This window comes from Gymnogyps californianus, chromosome 20, assembly GCF_018139145.2.
Source record: "Gymnogyps californianus isolate 813 chromosome 20, ASM1813914v2, whole genome shotgun sequence".
Lineage (NCBI taxonomy): Eukaryota > Metazoa > Chordata > Aves > Accipitriformes > Cathartidae > Gymnogyps > Gymnogyps californianus.
This window is the reverse complement of record NC_059490.1, coordinates 9909331-9936927: the sequence shown is the minus strand read 5'-3', so window position 1 is coordinate 9936927 and position 27597 is coordinate 9909331. Positions and strand designations below refer to the sequence as shown.

The following is a 27597-nucleotide window of genomic DNA, read 5'->3' as shown; positions in this document are numbered from 1 at the left end:
CTAGCCAGAATTTACTGCTGAGTCAGAGTATAAAAAGAAAAATGACACATTACAAAATCAATTTTCAGCAATTTTGTGGATGATGTTACATCCCAAATGAGAATCAAAGAAGCCTTGAGCATGTGAGTAGCTCTAAATTTACCTCCTGTTCCTCCTTTTCAGATTTCATGCAAATGTCAGTATGGCGATGGCTTTTTCAAGGGTGGTGTAAAGAACAAGGGAGATACCCATTAAAAATGCACTAAAATTAATGGTGTGTGATACCACTTTAAAAACTATACACTGTGCAAAATATGTGAACAAAAAATAAAATCAAATCATGGTGTAGATAAATTGTTGAGTGGCCAAAAACATTAAGCTCTATATCAGGTGATTTTTAACATCAAATACATTTGAAATAAGTTAGGGTTCTCTTTCCTGCATTCCATGCAAGCTTTTAAGTGGGGGAATAAGATTGCTGTGTCATACAGTTGCTAAAGATTTTGAATTTAATGGTGTGTTTCTATCCTAGGAAAAGGGCTGAGTAATTTTCTCTAAAAGGTTGTGCTTGTACCTGTCGTCGTTTTTACTTAGGACTTGCCTCTTTTCAGTAAATTTATAAAACTGTCCCACTCAGACCTTCAGTGTTTCGTGGAAAACACCCACGTATTTGTTGCTTTTGATGCTAATTTACTTTTTCTATTAGCTTTGACTTTAATGTCTGTTTAAGGCTCTTGACTGCTTTTGCCTCAGATTTGTCAAGAGATTTCAGGAAGGAGACCTAAACTGTGTCTAACTTGAATTAGAATGTTAAAGCCTGCTTGCAACTGATGCATTACGTTTGTCACCGCAGTTGTGCATGAAGAGCCTACCCCGTCAGCTCCTGCTTCTGTGGGTGGTTGCGTTGTCAGTGGGACTGTTCACGTGAGCAGTTATGTTTGTGAGCGTCGGCATGCTGGTTACATTAGAGGTCTACATCTCTTTCAGGGCATCATGAACGGTTATAAAAAATTATTTTGTTTACCTTCTGCATAAATCTTAATAGCATGATATACAGTGTACTTGTTGGTAATTGAGTTTTCATCTAATTTTTGTGCATTTTTCCCCTTTACGTGAAGACCTTACCTGTTTGGAGCAGGATGTTTTTCCATAAAAGCTCCATGGTGAGTTCCCAGTTCAAACCCAGCATGCCTATAATTCATTTGCTGTCCTCACTGAAAATAACTCTGTGCTTAGACTTTTTAATTTTGGGTTAATTTTTTTTTAAATTTGTTTACTTGCATGGCTGATCCATAGGTGGAAGCACTGCATAATTTCACTTTTAAGCTATGGATGTGTGTTCACCATCAAGCATTGTCAAAGAAATTCATTCACTTTTTTTTCTTTTTCACCTTTGAGAGGGCATTTAATTTTTAAGTAGCAGAGAAGTTGAAAAAATAAATTATTTCCCAGTGGGCAAAAACGATTGCAATATCTTTCCAAAACAAGCCTCTCTTTTTCTATATAGCTTCCTTTATTATCGTAGCACTAAGTTGCTTACAGACAGAAAACATCGATGATGACCTCTCGAAAATAAGCCAGATTAGCAGTGAGTAGACAGTAAATAACTGCAGTAACAGAGACGAAGCAAGTAAAATGAGCACTGGAGGGGAAAAAGCTTATCACATTTGAGAAAAACAATAAACCACAGTTCCATTAAAATCAGGATATTTGAAATAATAAGGGGTTTTTGTTTTAATATGTAAAATTGCAGCATATTACAAAAATACAGACAGAAGAAAAAACAAGTTTTAACAAGTTTCCCTGTGTTGGAGCTTGGTTCAGTATTCATGCAGTGCTACGTAACCTCCAGTCACCTTTTTATGATGAGATGGGGGTTAGGTGGTTGAAGTTTTAGGCAAGAAGAATGGAAGAAGTTTGAACATCTTACAACTTTCTTAGAAAATTTAGAAACTTCCAGCTAGGAGGGGTTTTTTTTGGGGGGGGGGGGGGGGGGGGGGGGTTGGGGGTGTTTGGGTTTTTAAGGTTTAGCTAAGGATACTTACTAGCTATGTTTATCAGTATCTGTTAGAATATTTGTATGTGGCTCTTGTTTCTACTACTAGAAGTTTATTCCACATTTATCACCCCCTTATGTCTCTGTCAAAATACTGTCTTCAGCAGAAAGAACTTAAGAGCTTCGTTAGGATGCAGAGTTCTTAAGAGAATGGCAGAGGACAGCTGATGAGGGACATGGGAGCTATACAAAAGACAGGAAAAGCAAAGGCACTAAATATGACACTAAAGGAAAGAAGGTGACATTACCTTATTCCTAGAGAGTATCTGGTTACTGAAGTAGTTTTCCTAAGAACCATTTCTAAATGTAGTTTACGATGCACCTAAGTATTTTGTCTGATGGTGATCTAAGAACTGAAAAGGCTCTGGAAGAAGAGTTTTGAAAGTGGATTGTCCTAGCAAATGGATGTGTCGGTTGTCCCCTGCATGAAGCAGCAGAGACGCTTGTCAGCCAGAAATTATTTTAGATTGAGGCAAGATTAAAAGGCCCAGATTAAAGAGGGGAATATATGAAATAGACTCAAAAATTGTTGCCTGTCTTTCGCAAGACTCTTTTGTGGTTTGTTTAATGCCAGTGCTAGCTCAAAAATATGGTCTTTACTAGCCTACAGAGAAATTAGGATAAAAAACACACTTTGGGTGGGGGAAGAAATCATGTTGTTTCCATTAAGGTCTTAATGAGACCTAAAATTATGTAAACAAAATGAATGGAGATTTGACAGTTTACTGCCTGGTGAATAAAGGAGGCTACCATTTCTTTTCTTGCTTTTTCTTGCTTTATTCATGGTTTGATAACTGGAAACATGTCTTTGTTTTCTTGTTTAAGGCACAATGATAAATTAATTAAAATTTATGTATTTTGAGACAGATACACTTTTTCAGTAGTTTTATGTGGAATTGCAAATTTCATGCAGTATTTTTCTCCTGATACTTTTGTAGTATCAGCTTATGTAGTCTAGATAAAACTTTTACCTTAAAAAATCATATATGTTTCCATTTCAGTGGGTTTAACTGTGGAGTTGTGGATAAGTGCTTTTGGTTTTATGAATCTGATGTATTTGAAGCCTATTTGTTGGAAATATAAAACCAATGTGATTCTCAATCTTTGCAGACTCTTACTATTTGATTGATAATATTTGAATTTGTAAAGCAGTTCCTTCACATCATATATATGCAATTTATTTATTTTTTTAAAGTCATGTCATTTGTTTGACTATGAACTTAAAGACAAATTTAAGAGCCAGCAGTATTTTACGAGACATAAAGCTCTTTGAGGAACACTCCATCGCTGAATTGTGTAGCCTTTGGTTTTCATAGTTGCCTGTGGTTTTCAAAATATTTTAATGGTACTAATTCTTATTAATTCTTTCTTACATAAAGTAGAAAAATAAATAATAATAAAAAATGAAAACTAGTTAAAATATTGTCGTTAGTCGTGTTTTTTATAAAGGGCTAACACAATACATTTCCAGAGATTGTGGCAGAGTTTGATTTGTTAAAAAGTCAACAAGTGGTAGCACTGAATTGTTTCAGTAGCTCATAATCTTTTCTTATTGCATTGTCAACATGAAAGAACATGCATGCTATTGCTGAGTCTCGTCATGTCTTTTTAAGATCTGACAAAGTGATATCTTAATGTTCTTCTTTAGTTTGCTCCCATCACTTTTTGTGCCATTTCAGTAGAAAATGCTCATCTATGTTTTTCATTGGACATGTATACATCTACATCTCAGTGCTTCTGCATTTAAAACGGAAATAATCTTCCATTATGATTAATGATTATCAACAACACAATTTTCCCCAAACTGTGGAATTTAGCTGGAGTTTGGGATTAACTTGACTTTTAGTAGGTGACTTTGTCATTGACTTCAGCTGGAGTAGGTGAATGTCAGCTGTTGGTAACTGAAATGACACGAACATGGTCTACAGTTGAGGCACAGCTCTTATTAAATTTATAGCAGGACAAGAACTGTAATTGAAAGATTTTTTTATTACTGTTGTACTCCTGCTGTAGGTTTCTGCACAGATACAATTGGGATAAAAATACTGCTGTGTCTCATTGAATTCCTGGCGTAGTTACACAGTTGGGTAGACCCAGGCAGGAAAAAGTACACTGCCTTTTTGTCCTCCTTATGTGTTACATATAGTGCTGTTGTTTGTGATGTGGAAGATTGAAATCACAAGGGTGACTGTTTTGGTCCCATTAGCTTCACTTTCTTGTTTTTGGTGTTGATTCCCAACAACCTGCACTTCTTCCTGCATCGCAACCCCTTTCAGTAAAAATATGGTACAGTCTTTTGAAAGTTAGTATGTTGTGAAGATTCTTTTAAATTAGCTGTTTTTAAAAGTGAGGCCAAATGTGCCTTAATTTCAGTTCTTGGAATAATTTATGAAGTGCTGACAGGCTAAGAGCAAGTAAAGAGCAGGAGTTCATAGCAGAAACAAGTCATTCACCACCTACCTTCAACATTATTGTTTTGTTATCATTTATAAAGCTGAGAGGGTGTTTGCATCTACATAATAATGAGGATTTATAGTTTCCAAGTTGTTAAAATATCACAATGACATGAAAAGATATTTTTCTAATGGCATTACTGTTACTAAAAATAACTGGGCTTTTGAGGTTTACTGAACGAAAGAAATTTGAGTTGGAAATGTATTGATGAAAACTCAGGGATAAAGTAAAATGAAAGATTCCTTAGTTACAATAGTTTTCAGAATAGACTTGTTGACATCTCGGCAGTTTTTTCAGAAATATGTCTAAACCAATATAATGCACTAGTCATTTTTTTTTGTTTGTCTTTATTTTTTAGCAGGACTAAGTTTAACCACATGAGTAATCGTGTTGTACAAGGTCTGCTCTTTCTGTCTACAAAACATCAGTCTTGAAGGGAAAATGTTTTGGCACTGAAACCAACACTTAACTGCATGCCTTGAAAGATGTACATCTTAAAGACATGATGTAAATAGAATGTAGCTTAGACCATTTCCTCTAAGGTTGTTTATATCTGTATTTGGTTGAGCATAGGTCTTGGGACTAAGAGTGTGGAGAACCCTGCAAAGATGTACTGTTAGAGTACCAGATTCCCTTCTGCTTAAAGGCTTGAAGAAATTGAAGTCAATTATGTCTCTGTAGAAGTTTACTCCAGTTTGTACTTGAGAATAGCATTTGCTCCCAATTTTTTTTCAATTTTAAATTACTTTAATAACCTCAGATTGTCTTGAGTAAAAATTCAGAATATTAAGAATATTAGGATAGTGTAGAAAGATTCTCTTTTCAAGAGTTTGTAAGAGGAAGTGAACATGGCTGAATCATATCTGTACTCGTAGTTTGCTTTGTATTGATTGATGGGTAACACTGTCCTGAACAATCTTGTTCTATATTAAAAACAATCATTTACTGATTGAAGTATAGATCTGTAAGTAACAAGACTCTAATTAGTGGATACATTTGTATTTTCATTTCTGAAGGAATATTAGTGTATGAATATTTGGAAGGTGAGAGCTAAAAATAGTTATCGATGCACACTGTTACAGAACTGGTTAAAAATACTGTTTCTGTGACAGATGACTATTTCAAAGTGAAAGAAATCTATTCTGAATTTTTCTGAGCAGCTAATAAATACTTAATATGTTAATATCAATTTAAATATTCTAATATAGATCATGAAGTGCCACTGCAAGCAGGGTAATATATTTATAGTCAGGAACTTTTTGGAACACAGATTTCTGACCCAGTAATCTGTAGCTGTAGTTTTAACAGTTGGATATTAAGTGCTTTGTGGTGGTTCAATATCAGAGTTACCAACTATAAATTGCAATTGCTCTTTTGGGACGTTCTAGCTTCTCCTGCATGTATGAGAGCTTCGGGACTGATCTAAGTCCATGAAAGTTTGTCTGAATCTTTCCATTGACTCTGGTCAGTGTGATGGAATTCCTTTTGAAAGGTGGTCTTTGTTTTTTTTCTTCTTTGTTTTTTTTCTTCTTTGTTTTTTTTCTTCTTTGTTTTTTTTCTTCTTTGTTTTTTTTCTTCTTTGTTTTTTTTCTTCTTTGTTTTTTTTCTTCTTTGTTTTTTTTCTTCTTTGTTTTTTTTCTTCTTTGTTTTTTTTCTTCTTTGTTTTTTTTCTTCTTTGTTTTTTTTCTTCTTTGTTTTTTTTCTTCTTTGTTTTTTTTCTTCTTTGTTTTTTTTCTTCTTTGTTTTTTTTCTTCTTTGTTTTTTTTTCTTCTAAATGAAACGTGTGACCATAGGCTTGCCATGTGTGTGATTCATGGCAAGTAGCTTAGCCCCTCTGTGCTTCAGTGAGTCCATTTGTAAAACTGGCAGAGTAATACTGCACAAGGTGTTGGGAAGCTCAGTTACACTTTCTGTAAATCCCTTTCAGAAACCTGGCTGAAAATACAGTGCAAGTGCAAACAATTAGTCTTTTCTCCCATTTTTATAAATGACCTCATTTCCAGTATGCTACCCAAAAAGTATTTGCTGCTTTAGGTGAGTTCAAGTTGAAGGTAATTTTAAATGTTTTCAGTTGCATGACGGTAATGATGAAGGCTATATGTTTTTAACCATATGCCATATTTTCCATGTGTCACTTACTACAGCTAGTAGTTGGAAGGAAATTAAGTGTTTGATATCAGTGCGGGTTTTGCCATTTATTTCAGTGAGAAGAGGACTGAGCTGTAAGGGACGAAGACACAGGTCTTTAGTCAGGTGCAGTCTCTGCAGCCAGGTGCAGGAGTTTTAGAGAAGCCCAGCTTGTAGAGTAATTTTGGTTTAACTTGCTTTTCTTATATTATTTTTACATTCTGTTGATCCATAATCTGTTCTTGCTTTAATATCCCTATTGGTTCATTCTGTTGAACAACTTCACCTATATACAAGTAATTTGTCATTAATAAAAAAAAGGGTAGTATGAATTAAGTGCCATTATAGTTATGTATAGTGTTTGAATTGCTTTCTGCTGTTTTAAAATATTTTTCTGCTGCTTAATTCCATCATAATACTTGCAGTAATTTGTTTGCACATACACATATGCACACACACACTTCTCAGAACTGAAGATCATTACTTAAAAACGACCAAGTTGATGTGATGGTGTAATCACAGGCTGATGTAATGTGGAACAAGAAATTAATAGAAGAAAAAAAGGAAAGGAGGGAGAGGTAGCAAGAGAAGGGAACAGTGAAATAGAGTAGAGAGAGAGATATAATAATCCAATTAAAAAGACTGGAAAAAAGGGAACGTGGAGAAGGAGAATCCTGTGTGAACTTCTCAAACAGCTTTTCTCTTAAGGAAAGGGTGAAATCCTCATTTAATGAATTGAGGAAACGGGCAATGCTCTGAACATAGCTTTGAGTTTATACAAAGCAGAATGTTACGTATCTTCAGATTCCTGTAAGGAGGAACACTAAATGATGTTTAAATAAAACATAATTATAAACCACTGTATCTGCTACATGCACGTTGTGGAGTTGCAGAGGAGAATGTATTTTTATCTCTTTTTACATGATATAATTACCGATTTGTTTTAACATGTAGCTCATGAGTGTATGCATTGTTTCCCTTTCCTTGTATCCTCTGCATGTTGTTCCCACTTACCCTTTTGCCCGTGTCACGTATATCCTAGTGGGTTCAATGGCATCAGGCCTGTGCTGAGTTATAACTGATGAGCAGTCAGTGTTCGCATTATTTGTAAGTTTCTTTCGAAAATGCAAGAAAATATCAACCACCTAGAATGACTGACCCAGAATCTATATTTTCATTCCCAAAGGACTTACGATTACAAATGTTTGTATTCACTTTGGAAGTTGTTTCTATTGAATGCAAATATTCAATATTGGGTCTTTCAAACAGTCCAACTAATTCTCTATTACGAGCCAGTGCTGTTCTTCAAGTTAATGAGTTCAGTGGTCAAGGGGAATTTGGGACCTATTATCAAGAAACACTAAGCATCTGTAAATCCTGCTAAATCTTATGGGAACTGCAGATATTCACCACTTCTGAATTAATATCTTAGAATGACTATTAAGCACAGGACATCTTAGTTTTTGAGAATTCACTTTCATAATTTTATTTTATTCTTTCTTTAAGCAAATCCAAACCAGCTCCACAGATTTCACCCAGTAAGTCTGTGGGAGGAGAGTTTTGTGTCGCTGCAGTCTTTGGATCATCAAGGTCATGGTTTGCAAACAATCCTGGTCTGAAAAGAGAAAAAGGTTGGTATATTACAAAAATAGGACTTGCATTTAAATTTAAATTCTCTATTTTATTTTCTCATTTTGTGTTAACTTCTGAGCAGATGGTGCTTATCTGTAGATTTTGTTCCTTCAACTCAGTGACAATGGAGATTTTTGGGAACGTGGCTGGGGTGCTTTTGGTAAATAGGACAATTTACAAGAAATTTTAATTAGTGAAATAAATCATTGATCTTTTATTATGATACAACAGATAACAAGCTTTGATAGTTCAATCCAAAGATACTGTGTGAAGTGTCACTGAAAGAGCTGTGAGGTAAAGATGAGACACCTTTGCTAAAGCAAATGTACAGACATATGTTTGGCAATGTGTAATTACCTGAACACACCTTGCTGAGAAACTCTCTTCCACCTTCTCTTATAAGAGATATTTGTATTTTTTTTAAACAAGGGGAATATTGCGTGCTTTGTACAATTTTCTCTGTCTCTCCAGCCCTTTCACTTCTAATTCACATTTTTGACTGCAAGCATATAAAGGCAAGAAACTTAAAAGAATAAGTAGTCTACTATTTCTGTAAGCGTTTTTTCTGTTTCTGCTGTGCTATTGCAATAAGATTTTCTTTCTTCTTGCAAACAGATCAATCAAAACAGTTTGTAGTGGAGTCGTTGTATATTATCAGTTGTTACGGTAGCCTGGTGGAGCACGTATTGGAACCACGTCCGCTCAGTACTGCTCCGAAGATTAGTGATGACACACCTTTGGAAATGATGACATGCCCAAGAGCCAGCTGGACTTTGGTTAGGTAGCTCATTCCTTTTACTTTTTCTTCTTCTTTTTGTCCAGAAAATGATCATGAGCTTTTTTTTTTGGAAGGGGTGAATGAACTGCATCATGATTTTCACACATATTTTTATCTTAAAGTTTATCTTTAAGACTCTTAAAGTTTTCCATTGAAAGAGAGGACTCTCAATAGCAAATTCAAGCCTACCTTTTCATATAGTTCTGTTAGTGCTTACATGTCTGAATGGGAGCTAACCATTTAAATACTTCTATAGGCGTGGAGCTACATGAACATGTTAACGGATCAGTAGAGATCCTTATCAATTAGTGATTTTAAAGGATCAGATTGTAATTTAGCTTTTTATATAAGGACTAGAAACAATTATTTTAATAGTGTTAAAGTACAGAATTCTGCCATGAGACATGAGTGAGGTTTCCACGATGAAGCATTGCAAAGAATTAGGCAAGTTATCCTGTAAGTAGCTGAAGGTAGCATTTCTTAAGACAGTTGAAGAAATTATTCCTGACATGTGGAAGAAAGTAAACAAAAATTGATGAGAAAGTGTTGTCAGTGCTTTTGACGTTTTAAAATATTTTTGTATCGATTTTTCTTGGCTCCTATATTCCTTAGTGCTGCTTATGGCTGGACTAGATTGATCAATACTTGATTTACCAAGCTATTTAGGAATGGCCCACCCTAATTAAAATTACAACACAGACTTCTAGACCATTATTGTTGAAATGAGTAGGTTGTAATGGAATTGAAAATTCTAATTGGATCAATAGTCCATAACTTTACACAGCTTTATTTTCACAGTTTGTAAATGCTCAATGACTTTACAGTATCGAAGCAATGCTACTTAACAGAACAAAAAAGTTCCCCAGTTTCTGTTGTGTGTTTATATAACGTCAGCATGACATACAATGGTCCTAAACGTATTTACCAACTTAATCTAAACCGCCTTCATCATTTTTTGGCGCAATACATGCTGCAGTCAACAAACAAGTATTGTCTTTGCCTCGCAATCTGCGCGACTTGGTCCTGCTGCTCAAGTGCCTGTGGTGTATTGCAGTGTTTGAACAAGCTAATTTAAATAATTACAAACATTTTGTGAGCTTGTATAGATAATTACATGTGATGACAGAAACACTGATTTACATTCTCTGTATTAGCTTAAATATTAATAGTCTTGTGTTTTACCTCAGAACTCCTCAGTGGAATGAACTCCAACCACCATTTAATGCAAACCATCCACTGCTCCTGGCTGCAGATGCCGTACAGTACTACCAGTATCTTCTTGCTGGCTGTAAGTAGCTGACAGCTTTTTGTCTTGTCTTATGTGCACATTTTAAGCCGAGTGTGACTTTCTGAGTTGGTTTTTCAACCTGCGTTTATTTCAGTACATGTTCTACCCCAGAATAGGGCTGCGTGTAACTAACTATATTAGTAATGGTAGAGTAGTGGATATAGTTTCTTTTTGATATGAATCAAAGTTGCGAAGCTGTCATATAGCCAAAATGTTGAGTGCTTGGCTGGCCTTGAAAGTGTGACCCACTAGATCCCCTGAAGTTTTCAGGGTTTCTTCACCTCATTTCTTCTCATGCTTTTAGCCATTTTCTCTCGTGAATTCTATACTCAGTGACAAGCGAGTGCATCTGCATTTTCCCTCTCCCCTGGAACTCCTGATTGCTGGGCTACTTCCAGCCAGACTCTCAGACAACTGCTTCCCTCGGGAGCCTTGGCATCGCTTCCAGGGACAGCTGCCCACCTGCCTCGTCCTGTGTCTTATCCAGCCACGTCGTTCGCAGGGAGCCACTATGCGTGGCATTGCATATTCAGAAACATTTATATGTCTGTAGATATATGGTATATGTATATTACATATATATAAACCCATGTATTTTATATTGTTTTTACAGATAAATGAGTATTTATGGTTTTTTTTATTTTGACAATTCAAAAAAGAAGAATATTAACAGTGAGTAGCAAGTCTCTCTCTTTTATCTAGGGTGTAGTCAAGATCAAAGGGATGTAACAGTCAAAGTTTCACAAGGGAACAACTCTTGTCACATGTAGAGGTACTCATGGGGAAACTAGACCCTCTGCACAGTTGTCGGTGCAGCTAATGCCAGCATGTTGTGTGACACAGGCATTTTAAAAAGCAGAAAGTGGACATCTGGGCCAAAAGGCAATTTGAATGTGACTGGTAAAAGCGACATTGGTGCCAGATTAGATCTGTTGCTTCTACCTGTCCATCTGTTGCATGTGCTCCGAGCTCAAAATGTTGTGGAAACCTACAAGGTTAGGGTCTTCCTTTTTCCATGCTGCATAGAAAAAGGAAGAAAACTCAAAAGGTAAAGAAGCTGAAAAAGTAATTAATAGTGCACAACATTGTGTTAGACGTGCCTTTTGGCTAGAATTTTTTGCTAGATTCCTACGTTATTTTACTTTAACTTACAGGTATGAGAGTTCTGCTTTGAGATAAAAGGTCATTGCAAGGATGTATTTTAGTTGTACAATATTTCACAATACAAATACGGATCACTATTTTCAGATGAATATGTCTAAAATTAGGTGTGCAAGCCTCTACTTAAATTTTCATATAAATATTTTGAAGCACTGAGTACAATCAGGTCAACAAATATATTTGTAATTTATATCAAAGCCTTTAATAGATGCTATTAACTATAGAGCATAGGTCTAATTTCGTATTGTAATTTAAGGTAACTGCTGCTGCATAGTGTGCTTATGTTGCCCATAATTCATTTTGATATTCATATTTTTATCCATTGCTTATGCACCTATTGCTGATGATGACATTAAATAACTTTTATGATAAAGAGGTAAAAAAGGCAAACAGGCTCATTCACAGAAACTGCAGTGTTTCAATAGGTCGTGTTTAGCTAGACGTGCTTGCAAGGAAAAGCATAATCTATTTCCTGCCACCAAGGAGGTGGAGTTAAGACCCTTTTCCAGCACTTTTCCTTTAATATATATTCTCTTGGCCTGCTAGTAGTTAAATTATCTGCATAAGATGAAGCATTAGGATAAAAGGATACTGTCCATTGCCGTGTGCATTTATTGTTCTTTAGGGCTGTCAAGGCTATTGCTTTGCAGAATTATCTAACCAGACTATCAAACGTAGCGTCTTCAGGGAAAACAGCAACACTGAGTAGTCTTGAAACAGTCTCCAAAACTAGCTTTAATTCACAAACGGTACCTGTGTTTGTGAGTCCTTGCAGCTTGCCTGTTTGGGCCAGATTTCTTCCCCCTGCCCCAGCCTCTCCAAATTCTCTGCTCTAGTTTTAGATGTCTTTATCATCCATATTGGTTTCACCTATTTCCCCTGCATACTATCAAGCGTATAGATATATAAATTATTGTATGTAGTGTGCGGTTATTGCAGTATGGGTCCAAGAGCACAGAATGCTGTCTGGAGAATTTTGGACGCTTTGTAAAAGTAGTTTGACTGCTTTTTAGTTTCTGTTGAAATTAAAAGCAATGTATTGCATAGATGCGGTCTGAAGAAAAGTGTTTCTGTGAGCATCAGTGCTTATATACACAGACCACATTTATCCCACATACTGAAATCAGGGATGGATGTGGTTCACTCTGTGTATTTCATTAACAGCTCAAATACTATGCATTTTGGATGTTTTTGTATGGGAAACTTTTTAAAGGAAGAAGAATGAGCGGTAGCTAAATTCCGACAAAATAATGAATTTGTATTATTTGAATTACAGTGAAGAATTTTAATTCAGGTTTTAATTCACATAATAGGAATTCATTAAGATGAGCGTGGAATGTAAAGAAAAATAGAATAATAAACTCTAAAGACAAAAAAGAGTCTAGAGAACGTAGTAAAAATGGCATTAACAGAGAAGTTTGTGTATATCTGATCTTCTTTGAAGTTTTGTTTGTCTTCTGGATTTATTCTATCTGAAGCTACTCAAAGAAGTTTCTGAAAAAATGGAGTCAAACCAGGATGCACACAAAAGAGTCCAAGACACCTGTTAGCTTTCCCCCTATTAAATACATGCTAAAACAAAGTTGTCTGGCTCTGCTTACCTGCAGTAATGTAATGGGTTGACATTAGCTGAAGCCTGTGGTTTGATGTGCTATCACTTCCGTCAGTAAGTTTAATTGCCAGCAAATGGCTAAATAGGGGTTTAGGGTGAATGTTACATCTGTCTGCCACGTTAGTGGTAAGAGGAATTCTGGCGCCGTTTCAGGGTCACTATTTGTATCTGTCTATCAGAGGTAGAATACAGCAGTTTCTCTCAGTTTCTGTATAGCATTTCTGCCAATTGTTTGGCTCCATTAAGTGTGCAGGGGAAATAAAAGCCTGAATGACCAAGTCACAAGGGGGTATGGATAGACCCTTTCTTTGTCCACACTCAGAACATTGCATTAGGTCTCATTATCCATTTATAATAAGTGACCTTTGCCCCCTGGGTCATTGAAAAATACTCAGTGTGCTTTTTAGCACAGAGTACCTCTGTCAGCAGACGGACAGAACAATGAAACGTCTGGCGGTCTGGTTGGAGGGTTATACTGTGCAGGTTTTCATAAAGTGCAGTTTGATGCCAAAACACGGGACCAAAATCTCCCTTAGTCTCTGAAAAGTATAAAGTAGGCCAGTGAGTTCTTGTGATAAAAAGAGAATAGTCTAAAAATACTGCGTTTAGTTATTTACACACTATTCAGCTTGTAATATTTTTAAAGAATCTTAAAGTTATATTCACAGCTAATAAGGAAGTAACAAGGAACCATTGTTTGAAGAAATATTTTGTACAACAAGTGTCCAAGACCTTTATCCCAAGGGTATTTGTACGTGGATTAGCACAGCTGTTTCATTGCTTTGAGGTCATCTGTGACATCTGCTGCAGAAACCTGGATCAGAGTATGCAGTTCGTATCTACCTGAGCGCTTTATCGTGGCCATGGCTAGTGCAGAGAGGTGAGAAAGTGGGTAGCAAGAGATTTAGACCTTTCTGTAAGTTCATGGCTTGAAAGTGAATTTGCACGTTAAATTCCACAACCTGCTGGCCTGCAGGAAGCGTCGGTATCCTGCCCCTAGCTGTTTCAGGCTTTTTGCAGTTGGGCAGGGTAAAAACAACCAGTCCCAAGAATCTCCTCGCCTTCTGACAGAGCAGATTTCAGACTACCTTTGTTTTCGTAAGAGTTCATCCTGCAAAGCCTCAGATGTATTACAGTCCTCAGGTCTTCAGTGCTGGGTGTTAGGTGTTTCTCTCCTACCCTTCTCAGATTTAATACATAATATTTTACCTTATTTATGTCTCTAGTATTCCCTCTTTATTTGCCTGTGTTCTGAGCAACTCCTAAATCGAATCACAACAGAGGAAGGAAATGCAAGTCACATTTTATTCTTCCTAGATGTTTTTCCTATAACGTAAATACCATCACCTGGTATAGTTAGACTGGCATAGCAGACCCGACAGTGGGAGGAGAGTTGTGAGGCACTGCATGCACACATAGGAGGGTTTCTGGTGTCTGCAGGAACTTGCAATGTAAAGGACTTGGCTTTCTTCAGAGAGTTGCCAAGTTTCATCATTGCTTATTCTTTAAATACTACTTGCTTCCTGCTGTTTAGTACTTAGGAATTAAGATGCTTCTGGTAGTATAAACTCTTGAGGCATGCTGTTAAGATGTGCTTTTCATGTCCATGAGAATCTGCTGTTTGTGTTCAGGTTTTTTTCTAATGAATACTTTTCTCTCTATTACCATGACCCGAAGTCTTACATGCTTGATTGACTTAACCCGTGTTTCCTTTGTCTGGCTCTTGTACCTTCCATTTTTGCATATTTGAATTCATATAGACGTGTGCATGGTACGTAACGGAATTGCAATGAAAACAGGTAACTTTGCTAACAGCAGAAAGTCTTACATTCTCATTTCATACTTCTTATTTCCTTTCTTCCTTACCCCTCCTCTTTGAATTCACTTTTTCATTGTGCTGGAGGAATGGACTGTAGTTGAAATATCTGAAATGTGGACAATTAGCAAGTTAATGAAAAAAACTTGAAATCAGACCAAAAACTGCCCAAAAAAGGTATTGAATAAAATGAGATATGATTTCTCTCCCCTGGCTCTTGAGAGGGCACCTTCACATTCCAGGCAAGAGTTTTGGCTCATCAGGACCAATTTTATGGAGATGACCTGCAGTTGTCAGAAGCAGGCCAATGACAAGAATTAATATATTAACTGGTATGCAGTACTCTTTGACAAATTGCTTACTAAATACATCAAAATTGATTGGACATTCTGTGTTTAAATTGACAAATGACTGCATTAGGGGAAGGAGGGAAATCCATTAATTACAGCTGCCCCCAACCATAGGAAATGTAATCGTATAAATATAGATTTTGTTAAAACAAAAGTCTCTACTTTGCTATAGTGTTGCTGGTAAGTGTACTTGCACCTCTTTGCTATTAAACCTCCAATAGGAGGTTTTGAAGACAGATCTTTGCAATTGCCTTTTAAATAATCAAAGACCATTTCTGTTGTGTTAAAAGGAATGATGCAGTGTTTCTTTATCCCACTCTGACCGCTTCTGGAAATTGTTTCTCTCTCAGAAAAATGGACACATAGCTGAGGCTTCTGCTGTCTCATTAATTGTTTATTCTAAATGCAATGTAATTCATATTCCATGATGTTAGGATTCGAACCAGTACTCTGTATTCTCGTTCTTTGTTCCTGTACTGGTCTCCAAGTAATACTTGCAGGGCTGTTACTTATTTCTGAGTAAGAATTTGCACTTGAGTTAGGCCTGAAGATATAATCAGTTTTATAGACTTCGTTAAGGGATTCTTGAAAAGATTAAGGTCTGTATTTATAGCTGCCTTTGACTTTTGGCTGTTACAACAGATTTTCATTTCTGGTCCAACTGTTGTATATATCTTGTGTTTCACTGAAAATGGCTTTCATTAGAAGTCAAACTTAGTAACTATTCATTGTCTTCAAAGGGAGGGGGTTAGCCTTTCCTCACTGTTTGTTTGGGCTAAATGATAACACAATTTATACAGATAATCTCTGTAACTCTGACATCATGTTTGCACTTCCTGCTCCCTCTAATGAAAGCTATGCACCCTGAGCAAGACTTTTGTCTCTAAGCAACATTGCGGTTCTTTATGGCCTATTTTATATTCCTTTCATACATTCCATTGATGGAAATAAAAATTCCATACATAGAGCTAGTGAATATTGTGCAGTGGAAAGCAGGACTGAGTGTAAGAGTGGAGAGTGTGTTAAATAACTGTGTGAATATGTGCTGTGAAGACAGATACTATGAAAAACAAACTACGATGCATGTAATCATAGCCAAACTGCTGCCATACGACTTACACCGAGCAGACACAGTAAGGAATCTGGTCATTCTGGTCTGCAAGGCTTTTTCCGTGCGCAGCAGAGCGTGATGGTGGTCTGGTAATAGGCCAATGAACTGGGACTGACAATTATATTTAGTGTTCTACCGCTTCTCAGCCTTCTACCTCTCTTTTTCTTCTTGCACTCTTTTGTGTGTGCATATTTAATAGTGTAATCTTTCTCTCTCACGAGTATGAAAGAATATATATTATGGTACGTACCCCACTATATACATAACTATAGTCTGTGTGTATGTAGCATGTTCTGTGAGGCAAGGGCTGCATCTTGCTATGTGTATGTTCAATGTCTATCACAATGGAGCTCGATTTCAAATAATAAAATTGATCAAAACCAGAGCCTGTTCTGTAACAACAATTACGCTATCGTGTAGTTACGAGGTGTTCAAAGCCTTTTTGCTCTGTTTCTGTGACATCTCTCCATGGGCACGGTCAGACGGGAGTTTGGAGTAGTTTCAGCAGTTAGTGCTCTCAGCTGCCCATTACGGTGTCTCTGCTGGGCTTTACTGGTTCTGCAGCAGCACTGGTAGCACTTCAGAGAGAAGTTGGCCAGTTTAACATAATCCGCCGATGAAGGCTATCTAAACAAAGCTCTCTGACCTTACCCTGAAGTGGTTGAAGCCCACTTGAGTTTATATGAGCTGCCGTGCTGTGAAGCCTGGAGAGGAGTTGGAACAAGCAGTGGTGTGTGGGTTAACATTTTAAACTGCCATAATTTTTATGTACTGATCATAGGAATGTTGCTTAAGCTACTGGCCTTTCAGATGTACCTGGGCACCACAGATGAGGGCCTTTCCACAAAATTGCGTCGATTGAGTGTTATGGGCTTAAAACTGCAGGAAAATACACACCGTTCATGAGAAGTCGGTGCGACGGAGATGGGCATGGCAGAGCTACGGGCGATCTGCGGGGAGACAAACAGGGGAGGCTGCTGCTTTGTCTGTGCTGAGCGGATTTAAAACCAGCCTTTTGGTAGATTGAGGGAGTCCCTTATCACAAGACATGTTACGTCTCGATGATTCTGCCAGGTTTTTCCCCCCTATTCTCAGCAAGAGTAATGCAGCTAACCCTTTGTTAGTTGTTAGCCCAGTCCACTTAAAGATGGGAAACTGCATTATGTTGTTATTTTGGTATTTTGTGTACAACCGGCACACAGCTGAGATTTCATGCAGTTACTTGGGTACATATGTTTAACTTTATTATCCAGATGGGAATTTTTTTTTATATTTTCTAGATTCTCAGTTTGCCATTATTATTCTTTCTACTTGAAATTGCCTCTAGCTAGTGTATCATTTTCATGAAATTCTACTTTGTTATTGCCGTATAATAAAAGAATACAACATGCTTTTAAAAAGAACTTCCTGGGTCTCTGCATCAGTAGTTTCAAAGGAGTTGTGCAGATGTCCTGTAAAAATCCAGATCTTTGGGCAAAAATTTATAATTCCTTGAAATTTTGAGGAGGATGTTTCTATACAGAAGAATGAGTTTCAGAATTTCAGAAAATTAATTCTTAAGTGTTTATCTTGACTCAGGTATTATCTCCAAATATTACATGAAAATACGAGTATATATATGAACTTATAACTGTAAGTGATACAAGTAAAATATGTTGTAGAAGAATTTTGGCAATTTAAAAATATTTCATATTTGGAACTTTTTATTGTGTTTAAAACTGTAGCAGATCTTAAATATATATAATTTATAAATATATATATTTATATTTTATGACTACAGTTAAAAAATTTCCAGTGAAACTGATTCCAAGCATGCATTTCTCTTACAGAATTGTTACATGTATTTTGGGGTTTCTGGCAGTAGGCACAAACAGTGAAAATGGAATTTTCAGGTTTGCTTCTTGCACTTGGAGGCGTAACAGATTGCAAGCTAATCTGGTTCACCTTCCCGTTCCAGAAAAGATGTTTCTAATGAAATTGTAGTTCATGGTATTTTTTTAAGGGAAAACCATGTTTCCCTAAAACTGTAACCTGCACTTCCTGCTCCCTACAGGAAACAGGATTGAGTGGTAGAGGGAAGCAAATTTAATTTCTGACTGAGCATAGGGCTGATTGGGGTAAATGGGAACCGGGCAGATGTCAGTTAATGAAAGAGCTGCATCACCGCATATGAGCAGTGGAGTAAATCGTGATACCTGCTGCAGCCGTAATTGGTGTTTGTGAAATAATATAGATGAGGTGGATAAAAATTAACTCTGCAAGGTGCATTGGATGCTGGCAATGTATGTTAAGTTTTTGATACATATATACACCTGGGCATGTGCGTGGCTTCATCAGATTACTGAGTACTTGCCCATCTTAATCCGTATTTTATAAACTAAATGCTGGAAACAGCACTGCGTATAGGAATTAAAATACTTTCAGATGTGTACAAACAACAATAATGAACAAGGGCACATGCTGAAATAGTTCTTTACTATTCTTACATGGTCATCTGGAACTTCTTAGAGAGGGGTCCATCAACACGAAGGGGTCAGTTTTCAAAGCAGTGTACAGGGATTTAGCCGCGCGACTCCTATTGACGTTAATGGGAGTCAAACGGGTAAATCCCCACGCACCGCTTTGAAAATTTACTACTAAGCCTCTTGACTTCTCACTACATACTTTGATTGTAACAGTAATCCATGGTTAACATAATTTTCCCGACAATAATGTCAAACATACTTTTGAAGTCAGTGAATTATAGAAATAGTTACCTCTTCCATAATTCTTTAAAGATGGCCATCAGATGGATTTCGCCATAGGTTCGTGCAGTTGAAATTATTCTTTAACTCAGGAAAGAATATATGTGTTATCCCTTGGTACAGAACCGATAGTCTGCTCACAGTCTGAGCATTTAAAGTGTTGAACAGCCTTAAGATGCTTCATACTGTGAGTAATACCAGGTTCTAGCTCTGCCCAGCTTTAACTGTTCATTGTACTTGACTGGTTTCCTATGGGAACTTTAGAAATGGAAGCTGGAGTTAAGCACGGTGAATGTGTACCAGTCTTGCACTGCAACCAGGAGTAATGGTGAAGCCTGAACACCTAATCCGCACCTTTTAGGGGAAAAAAAAAATGCCAGGCTGTTGACTATCAGACCAGTGTAAAGTAAGGAGCAAGTAAAGCAGTTATCAAAGCTGGGAAAATCTAAGGAGAATTCATATCCTGATTACAGACCTACCTATTCCTTTAAGATTAAAGTGCTGATGCAGAGAATGGATGGTCTATAAAGCACCTAATAAACTGTGGGCAATATACAAATAGTGAATGAATAAATCTGTAAGTCAATTGGTGGTGTGAAATGACTGTTAGGCTGGCTAAACTCCTGTTTACAGGGGGGGGTTAGCTTAATTTTATGATGTTTATGCATACAAGAATCTCAGAAAGTCCTACCAAGAAAAAAAATGAGTGGGGAGAAGTTCTGGGTAAAAGAGGATATTTTAATTTGCATGGCATGCTCCTGCAGAAGTTTACAAGCTGAAAAATGCATTAAAAACAGAACTTTGTTCAGTAACATATAGCCACAAGTAAAAATACATAGAGCATATCACCAAACTACGAAGTTTATTTTAAACATGGCTGTAAGCATTCTGTCTAAAATGAAAACCTGGTCTTCACTTTATTGTCAAACTTGAGCAGAGGTAGAGCCAGCAGGCGTAGAGCTGTGTGCTGTAAGAGAAGATTTAGGAACGTGCATGCAGTAAAACTCACTAAGCAGTTGTTGGACTTGAACTACATGGCAGATCTGACTGTGGGATACCAAAACCAACCTCTGATGGAAGTGAGATCACATCTATAAGATGGAAAAAAGGTGAACCTGTTGAATTCGAAGGGGCTGCATGTAGACCTAAACCAGAACTGTCACATTCTACTTGTCATGGGTAACATGATGTAATTAATGTGCCAGTAGTTCCAGAAGTAGCATGAAGTAAATCATTCAAAATGTGGAGCTTAATTTTAAGAGAAATATTCCTGAGGCTTGTTGACAAGCATGTGATTACCTCAGGTCTCTAAACCACCTATGATCATTTTAGATACAACTTAGGAACCACAAAAAAAGCATAAAAATCAGATGTTAGTGTGTGATTTGTATGAAACCAAGGGGTATGTAATTTTTATTCTGCATACCTATTTGCCATGGACGTCACCAGAGACTGCACGTGGACACAGGATAGACTTCAGAGTTAATGAATTAGTTAAGAGTACATTGTTTCTGTTTCTACTAGATTTTAGAATCTTATTTCAAATTATAAATTTTGTGTATTCAGTTGAAATAAAGGAAAGCTCTCTGGGTGTCTGCAGGCATGTGTATGGCAGGCAGCATAGAACAAATAGTCTTTATAGTCTGCAAATGCCTTTGGTCTTAATTTGGACAAACATACATCCCTTAGAGAAGAGCACATTGGGAATTTCATATATAACTCAATTAAATTGAATTGTGTAAAGCTTATTTATATAAATGAGAAAATTAAAACCTTTTGGTTCAAGAAATACACAAAACTAAGTAAAACTAATGATTTATTGTTCACAAATTAAAACCGTAAGTGCGTACACTACAATTGAGCTGTAGTGTTTCTTTGTTCCAACACTTCTATGCTGCTGAAAGATGACAATTTATAATCTTTGAATGAATAAAGATTTGTCTCAGGTCTAGGTATTTATTGTATAATTAGCCCATCTATGAACAAAACCACTGTTTGTTAATTCTAATATTCATCAAGCATGTGTATTTGTCTAGGTCTTGCTCATGTGTCAGGAGTGCCTATGCAAATTATTTGAGGTTAATAGAAATTGTTTGTTTTATGTACTTGTCACTAAATATCATGGCAAAGTTTCAAAACAATGGGTTTTTTTTTCATATTTCATCATTGAACTCTGTGAATCAGGTCCTGGAGTTGCAGAGGAATATCAGCTCAGCTGTATTCCAGCCTTTGTTTTGGCTTGTGTTGAAACTTTTGTCTCCACAGTCACTTCTGTGCAGTTTTCCTGGCACTAACAATTATCACACAAATGACTAAATTTGTAATGTGTTTTTTTCCAGACTCTTGCCTTTAATAATCTTTCTTCAATATAGTAGTAAGATTAATCCTGTAACTGCAGAGAACAGAACCTGTAAATTTTAAAAATTTACCTTAGATTATGGGTAAGCACCTGCACTTTTGATTTTGAGGGTAGAAAATGAGATTACAGTGTTCAAGTCATGAAAGAAGATGAAGAACAGCAGTTTTCGCTGAGTTTTCTCTGGAAAAAAAACCCAACTTCTCTGTTTTTCCTTAGTTAAATGTGGAGTGGCAGTAGAGCTAGTCAGGATGGAGGGACAGGAATATATTCCAGATTTAGAGTTGCTGCAGATCGCTTTTCACTTGAAGGAGGACAGAAATTAAAGGTGCTACTGTTATTTTTGAGCAGCTCAAAGGTGTTTTTTGCCCCTTGCTTTATGGCAAAGCTCTGATTTTTGCTGTAGGTAGCACTCCAGTTTTAAAAAAGTGACCTTGAATGCTTGCTTATGGAGTTTTTTGCATTTATAAGTGGAGTTTAGAAAGTCATGTCCTGTTATACTGCATAAACAGAAGTTGTATGTTCTAATTCTCACCTTAGATTTTTAATAAACACTCATTTTCTTTGTACTTTTTCACTCCATGGGTAATTGTACAAATTTCTGCATGTTTGTGTATTTCTAGATTAAACAAACTCAGTTGCATTCTGACATTTGATATATGTTTGTTCCAGATGTTGGTGTAAGAATAGCAAAAAGTTAAAAATTGGCATAGCTCAGACACAAAGCATTGAATTTATTATTTTAGGAGGGTACAAAACACCTGCAGTTGCTAGTAAAATATCGCTGTGCAACAAGGGCTTGGTTGCTCCTTGTCTATGTGTGTGCCATTTGTGACTTCTTCCCAATGAAAGAGAAATTACAGGAGTGCAAGAAAAAAACACTACTTGCTGTAAAGCTTTTGAAGAATTTGAATTTTATTATTTGCTATCCTGCATTATGGTGACATTCTTTGGAAAATGAAAAAACGGTGTTATAGCATTTAAGAGTAGCTTCACTGATGTGTAAGAGGCTGCCGTAATTTCCAGTGTGAATTCAGATTTTCAGTGAATTAAGCTGGAAGATAAAAGATTACTTTCGAGCTCAAATTCCTGGAAGTGTCCCTCAGGGCTTACATTAATCTCGTCTTGGAACTTGATACCAATGCAAGAGGTGTGTGACCCAGAAATGAAGAAAGAATTGGTTTTACATTTTTAGAACGTATTTGTTCCTATAACTTCAAGGCCATTTTTAACTTGAAAAAAATGACCATATGTGTATCTGTAATAAGCAGTACAGCGATGGCAAATCTCCAGCAAGGATCACTTGTCTTATAAGGTCATATCTCACAGAACGCTGCATGCTCCCACTAAGGGCAGTGGGAGTAGAGCTTGCTTTGCCTGTGGTGAGGCTGGGACCATCATTATGGGATCCTGCTATCAAAACCAGACTCTCTTTAAATGCCTGCTTTTGTGATAGGTGTGGTACATAAATGCTATTTTATTAAATAGCAAAATAAATTACTGAGGTTTGACCTCAGCTAAAGCTTTATCACTGTTGCCCTGCTGGTGAACTCTAAGGCAGAGCTTTTTCGTGGAATTCAGCATGTCGTCACTTTTTGGTAGAAAGAGTTAATGCTGCGCTCTGAAGCTGCACTGAAACGTGTGTTATTGCAAGACCTATGCAAAGCTGTGATTCCTCAGGAAAAGGCATACAGCATAGGACCAAAACTATTCTTAAATTTGAATTTCTTTCTCACTGTAAAGCTGTTTTGAATCTCCAGTAGAATGTAAGAGTATTACACAAGGGAGAAATACGGTGACAAAGCAGGGTGGATGCTGCTCCCTGGGCTAGTGTTTTTGCAGCTAGTCACTGAATAGCAGCTTCCCTAATCTTGACAGCTCTCGTAGTTGCCCCTGGGATAGAAAGAACAAAAAAAATTCAGAACAGTCCATAAAGTTCCTGTTGGTTTGAAAGCAAAAACATCTGCTAGAGTCATGAACAGTTTGTTAGTGGAGTTCAATAACAGGAAAGCCTGCAGTTGATCAGCTGTGCCCTCAGAAACAGGCATTACTGCAGTCAGTAGAATTTATTGTAGGGGAGTCAGGAGATATGGGGAAGATTAGGGCAACAGCAAAACGTGTCAAAATAATGCTTTTGTTTCATTGGTTTCAAAGACAAACTTTACCGGTAAGGAAGAAGTGTGGGCATTATGGTTTCATATTCAGATATTTACTGTGAATCATCAGCTGTTTGTAATCCAGGAAGGTATGTGTGTTTTCTTAATATGAGTTTGATATAGGCTGGACAGACACACCCGTAAGTCATTGAATTAGATCTGTCACGGCTGTAATGAAGCAGAGGAACGTAGTTTCTGTATTATCTTGAAAACTGATGAAAACACACACTGCTGAAATAATGTCTGCGGTTGCCAAGGTGTCGATGTACACATACGTGCAGGCACAAATTGTATTGATTTCAATGAATATGGCAGATGCATAGTATCTCATGGGAAAAACTTGGCACTTGGTAAGACTATGTCCTAATGTATATAGCACTTGGAATAATTCTTTAATAAGTTAGGCCCTGAACTGAATTTGCTATATTGCAGGTTTCAGAATGAGGACACTCTGCGATACAGAGGTGTTAGAAATGGCTCCATAGCTGAGGTTGGGTTCAGATACCCACTTATACAAACAGGATGAAAATCTCTTTATTTCATATAGTGTATGGATTTATGAAAACCCTGTGCTGTTTATATTATAGAGGCGCCGTTCTGTATTTATGGTTACAATTGTGTCTGCTTTGCCATTATAAACTCCTATTATTAGGGGTTTACAACATGGCTGTAAAAATTTGTAGTGGATGGAAACTTGACACATAAAGGTCAACCCTGTAATAATATAGTTTTTAAAAAATCAATTTTAAAAACTTTGAGTCATTTTTAGATTATGTGAATATAAAAATATTGGTTCTAATTTTAGGATTGTGCAGTATCTTAACGCTATAGCATAAAACTCTCTTGTTTTACCAAAGTAAAAATGCCATTGTTGCATTTGCTTCTTTCAATTTGCTTTTGTGGTGTCTGCTCTTCCCTCAAAGCGCGTATGGTTTCTTGGTATTGAATCCAGGCCTCCAACAGGCCCCTGACAGTAAGCAGGTACAAGAAAATGAAAAATACCTCCTGTCGTATTGTCTGGGGTGCTTGCTTGCATTTTGCTTTTTCTAAACTCTTTCAGCTTTCTCAAGTGTGAAGTTTTAGTTAGAGCAACATAATGCTACCGCCATAGAAAGTAAAGTAGCTAGACTGTAAGCTTTGCTAACATACTTAAATGACTCAAGGACCAGGCATCATGAAATACTGATCTTTACAATAATGAGTCTACGATTCTCTCTCTCTTTTGTGGTAGCATTTGAACACTAAATAGTGATTTTCCCCAAAGTTGTATGTATATATGGTAATCGTTTTAAAAGTGGGTTTGGATATCATGCAGTCTACAGAGCTGAAGAACTTGCATTTTTCTGTTGTAGTGAGTCCATGTGAAGATGAATGAGTAATGAATAGAGGAACAAAATTAACTTAGTTTTGTTCTGTGAATGGAGGTTATTTATTTGTACCAGTCTTTTGAAAACAGTAAAGACTTAGGTATTTAAGCAGTTACAGTAATGTAAGATTTTCATAGTGCTGTCAAGAAAAGGTTTGCGGATGAGCACTGTGGACAGATCTGATGTTGAGTCAAACCAAAAATTTACCCAGCCTCGGATCTCTGGTAGTGACTGGAAGCAGATGCTCCAGCGTCCGGGAGTTTGGAGGTTTTGGGCTTCTTGGAGGTTGTGTCTGGACTGTTGTGTTTAATAGCCGCTGATGAATTTGTCCCACGGCTTGAACTATATATCTTGAACTATATATATCTCTCTCTTTCTAGTTATCTGTCACCTGCAGCTGAAAAAAGTGGTTTTCTTATCTGTCCAAAATTATTATACAGTATTACTATAATGCAATGCAACACTTGAATACAGAATCTCTGGTATTTTATAGTCCAGTGAAATAATCTCAGTATTTAGTCTTTGTAGTGAATTAAACATCAAACTCTGCTTTGTTATGGATTCTTAATTAATATATTTTCACTACTGTAATGAAAAGGTGACACTAAGATGGTAATGAAGCACTTCCAATTAAATCGCAAAAAAGTCAGATCCTAAAAATAAAGTTGTTTGTGAAGCCACCTTTAAATCAACTACATTGGTGTCAAAATGAGAGTGATAATTCAGTTCATGAAGTCTTGGAAGTACTCTCTGTTCAAAGTCAGTACAGGTACCAGTGCCTCAGGATAGCTTTTGTCAGTGCGCTTTAGCACAGTTCAAATTCTGAAAAGTTTGTAGAAAAGGCTTACATCATTGACAGTGGCGTTTCTCAGTGTTAAATTCCTCAAGACAGATGGTGCTCATCTGTATTGGGCTGTTCTGTATGTTCATTAAGTACTTAAGGTTAAAAGAAGAACAAATTGGTTATCGTAGTGGCTGTATGTATATTTTCAAGTCGAAGAACAGAAGTCTTTTCATCACTTTTGATGTCAATATTTGAGCTCTTTCTGCGCTCCAACATATTGTCACAGATTTAGGAAAATGTCTACATTGCTGTACCAATAACTTACTGAAAAAGCTTTTTTTAAACGCATTTAACAGTAAATCTGATTTTTCAGTTTTCTGTTTTTTTCAGTGGTTCCACCAGGGAGCCCTGGACCGATCACTCGACATGAGTCATACGACAGCTTAGCATCTGACCACAGCGGGCAAGAGGATGAGGAGTGGCTTTCACAGGTATGCTTTTCAGGGGCATTCCAGTTCAGGAGTGAAACAGTAATGGTATCCACTGGAAGTAAAATTCACAACTTTGCTCAAAATGGAAAGTAAGCTTCCAGTAGGCCATGGGTATTGCTGTGTGTAAAACTGACTTCACTCCTGACTTAACATGGTATGAATTTGATGGTCTTTACATTTTATACAAACTATACAAGCTATATTAAAAACCATATAAAGCCCCCACCATTACTGGCACCAGTCACATCCTTGGGAAGTTCAGGGTGAAGTAGGAAGTTTCAGTTGGCAACAGAAAGTTACCTCTCTACCTTTTTGTCCTGACGTGGTCCTTTTCAGACATGGAGAAAGGAAGTTGGCTTGGCAAAGTGACGATGCCTTTTCAGTTGTCACTCGTGCTATCCTTACTGCATTTTAACATAAAAATGGTAAACTGGTTTACTTCTGTCTTTTTCTGGTTATCAGCTACTGCATTTCCTACTGATAATTCCTTTGAGTTATGGCTAGATAGAAATACTATAGTGCTGTAAAGTGGTCGTGCTTGGTGGAATATTTTTATATGAGGTTAAATCCTTGTAGTTTTATCCATTCTGGCTTTGTTTCAGTCAATGAAGCTTCTCTTTAAGAACTCAGTACATACTTGACTGTTTGGCTCAAAACATAACTTCAGGTTAAGAATGTAGGTAATGAATAATACACTGAGAATTAGTTCCTGTTAGAAATAGAAGGTTAGAGTGAAATAAATAAATAAAAATCACAAATGCTCTGGATTTACCAAAGTGATTACAGGGTACCTGATACATGGAATTCATCCTGACAAATTAGGTGGGTTTTCTTTGGTTTAAGAACAATGTTGTTATAGGAGTGATGCATTAAATGTGTTGTGGGGTATACGGCATAACTATGAAATATTCATGGATGTGATTTGCTTCTCCCACTGGTGAATAAGTCATACACAGCATTTTCTTAAAATGAGGAGTTAGGTTTCCACGTGTACTGGTCCAGGAGCAGCATTCATTGGGGAATCTGTTCATGTGAATCCACTTACCTGGCCTCTTTCGGATGTGGCTGCACATTCACGTATCTTATTTGCTTATGCTGTCTCTAATTTGTCAGAGCATAAAGATGGTGAAACTTCTTAATCAGTGTAGTCAACAGGAATTTTATCACTGAGCTCACAGGGGCCAAGATTTCACCTGTAGTTTTCCACCTATCCTCTCTGGTACTGTTTGGATAGTTCAGCGTATTTTACTGTTCTGGTGACTTTCTGGTATAGTGGGCAACCTCAGGAAAAAGAGAGTTAAGGGAAACCTACATTATGGGGGTTGATTTATTACT

The 27597-nt window shown here is 36.9% G+C and overlaps 1 protein-coding gene across 6 annotated transcripts in view; it reads left to right on the top strand.

Annotated features, from left to right (window-relative positions):
- The window catches only part of BCAS3 (BCAS3 microtubule associated cell migration factor), a 372309-nt gene that overhangs the window by 143472 nt on the left and 201240 nt on the right, over nt 1-27597 (top strand). For 4 of the 6 annotated variants that reach the window (XM_050908947.1, XM_050908945.1, XM_050908948.1 and 1 more), the window contains exons 16-19: nt 8123-8247; nt 8864-9029; nt 10214-10314; nt 26162-26262. In XM_050908947.1, coding sequence (XP_050764904.1) covers nt 8123-8247; nt 8864-9029; nt 10214-10314; nt 26162-26262 — 493 coding nt within the window. Of the gene's footprint in view, nt 1-1097; nt 1143-8122; nt 8248-8863; nt 9030-10213; nt 10315-26161; nt 26263-27597 lie in introns of all 6 variants that reach the window. The other 2 variants (XM_050908946.1, XM_050908944.1) reach the window with 1 other exon arrangement.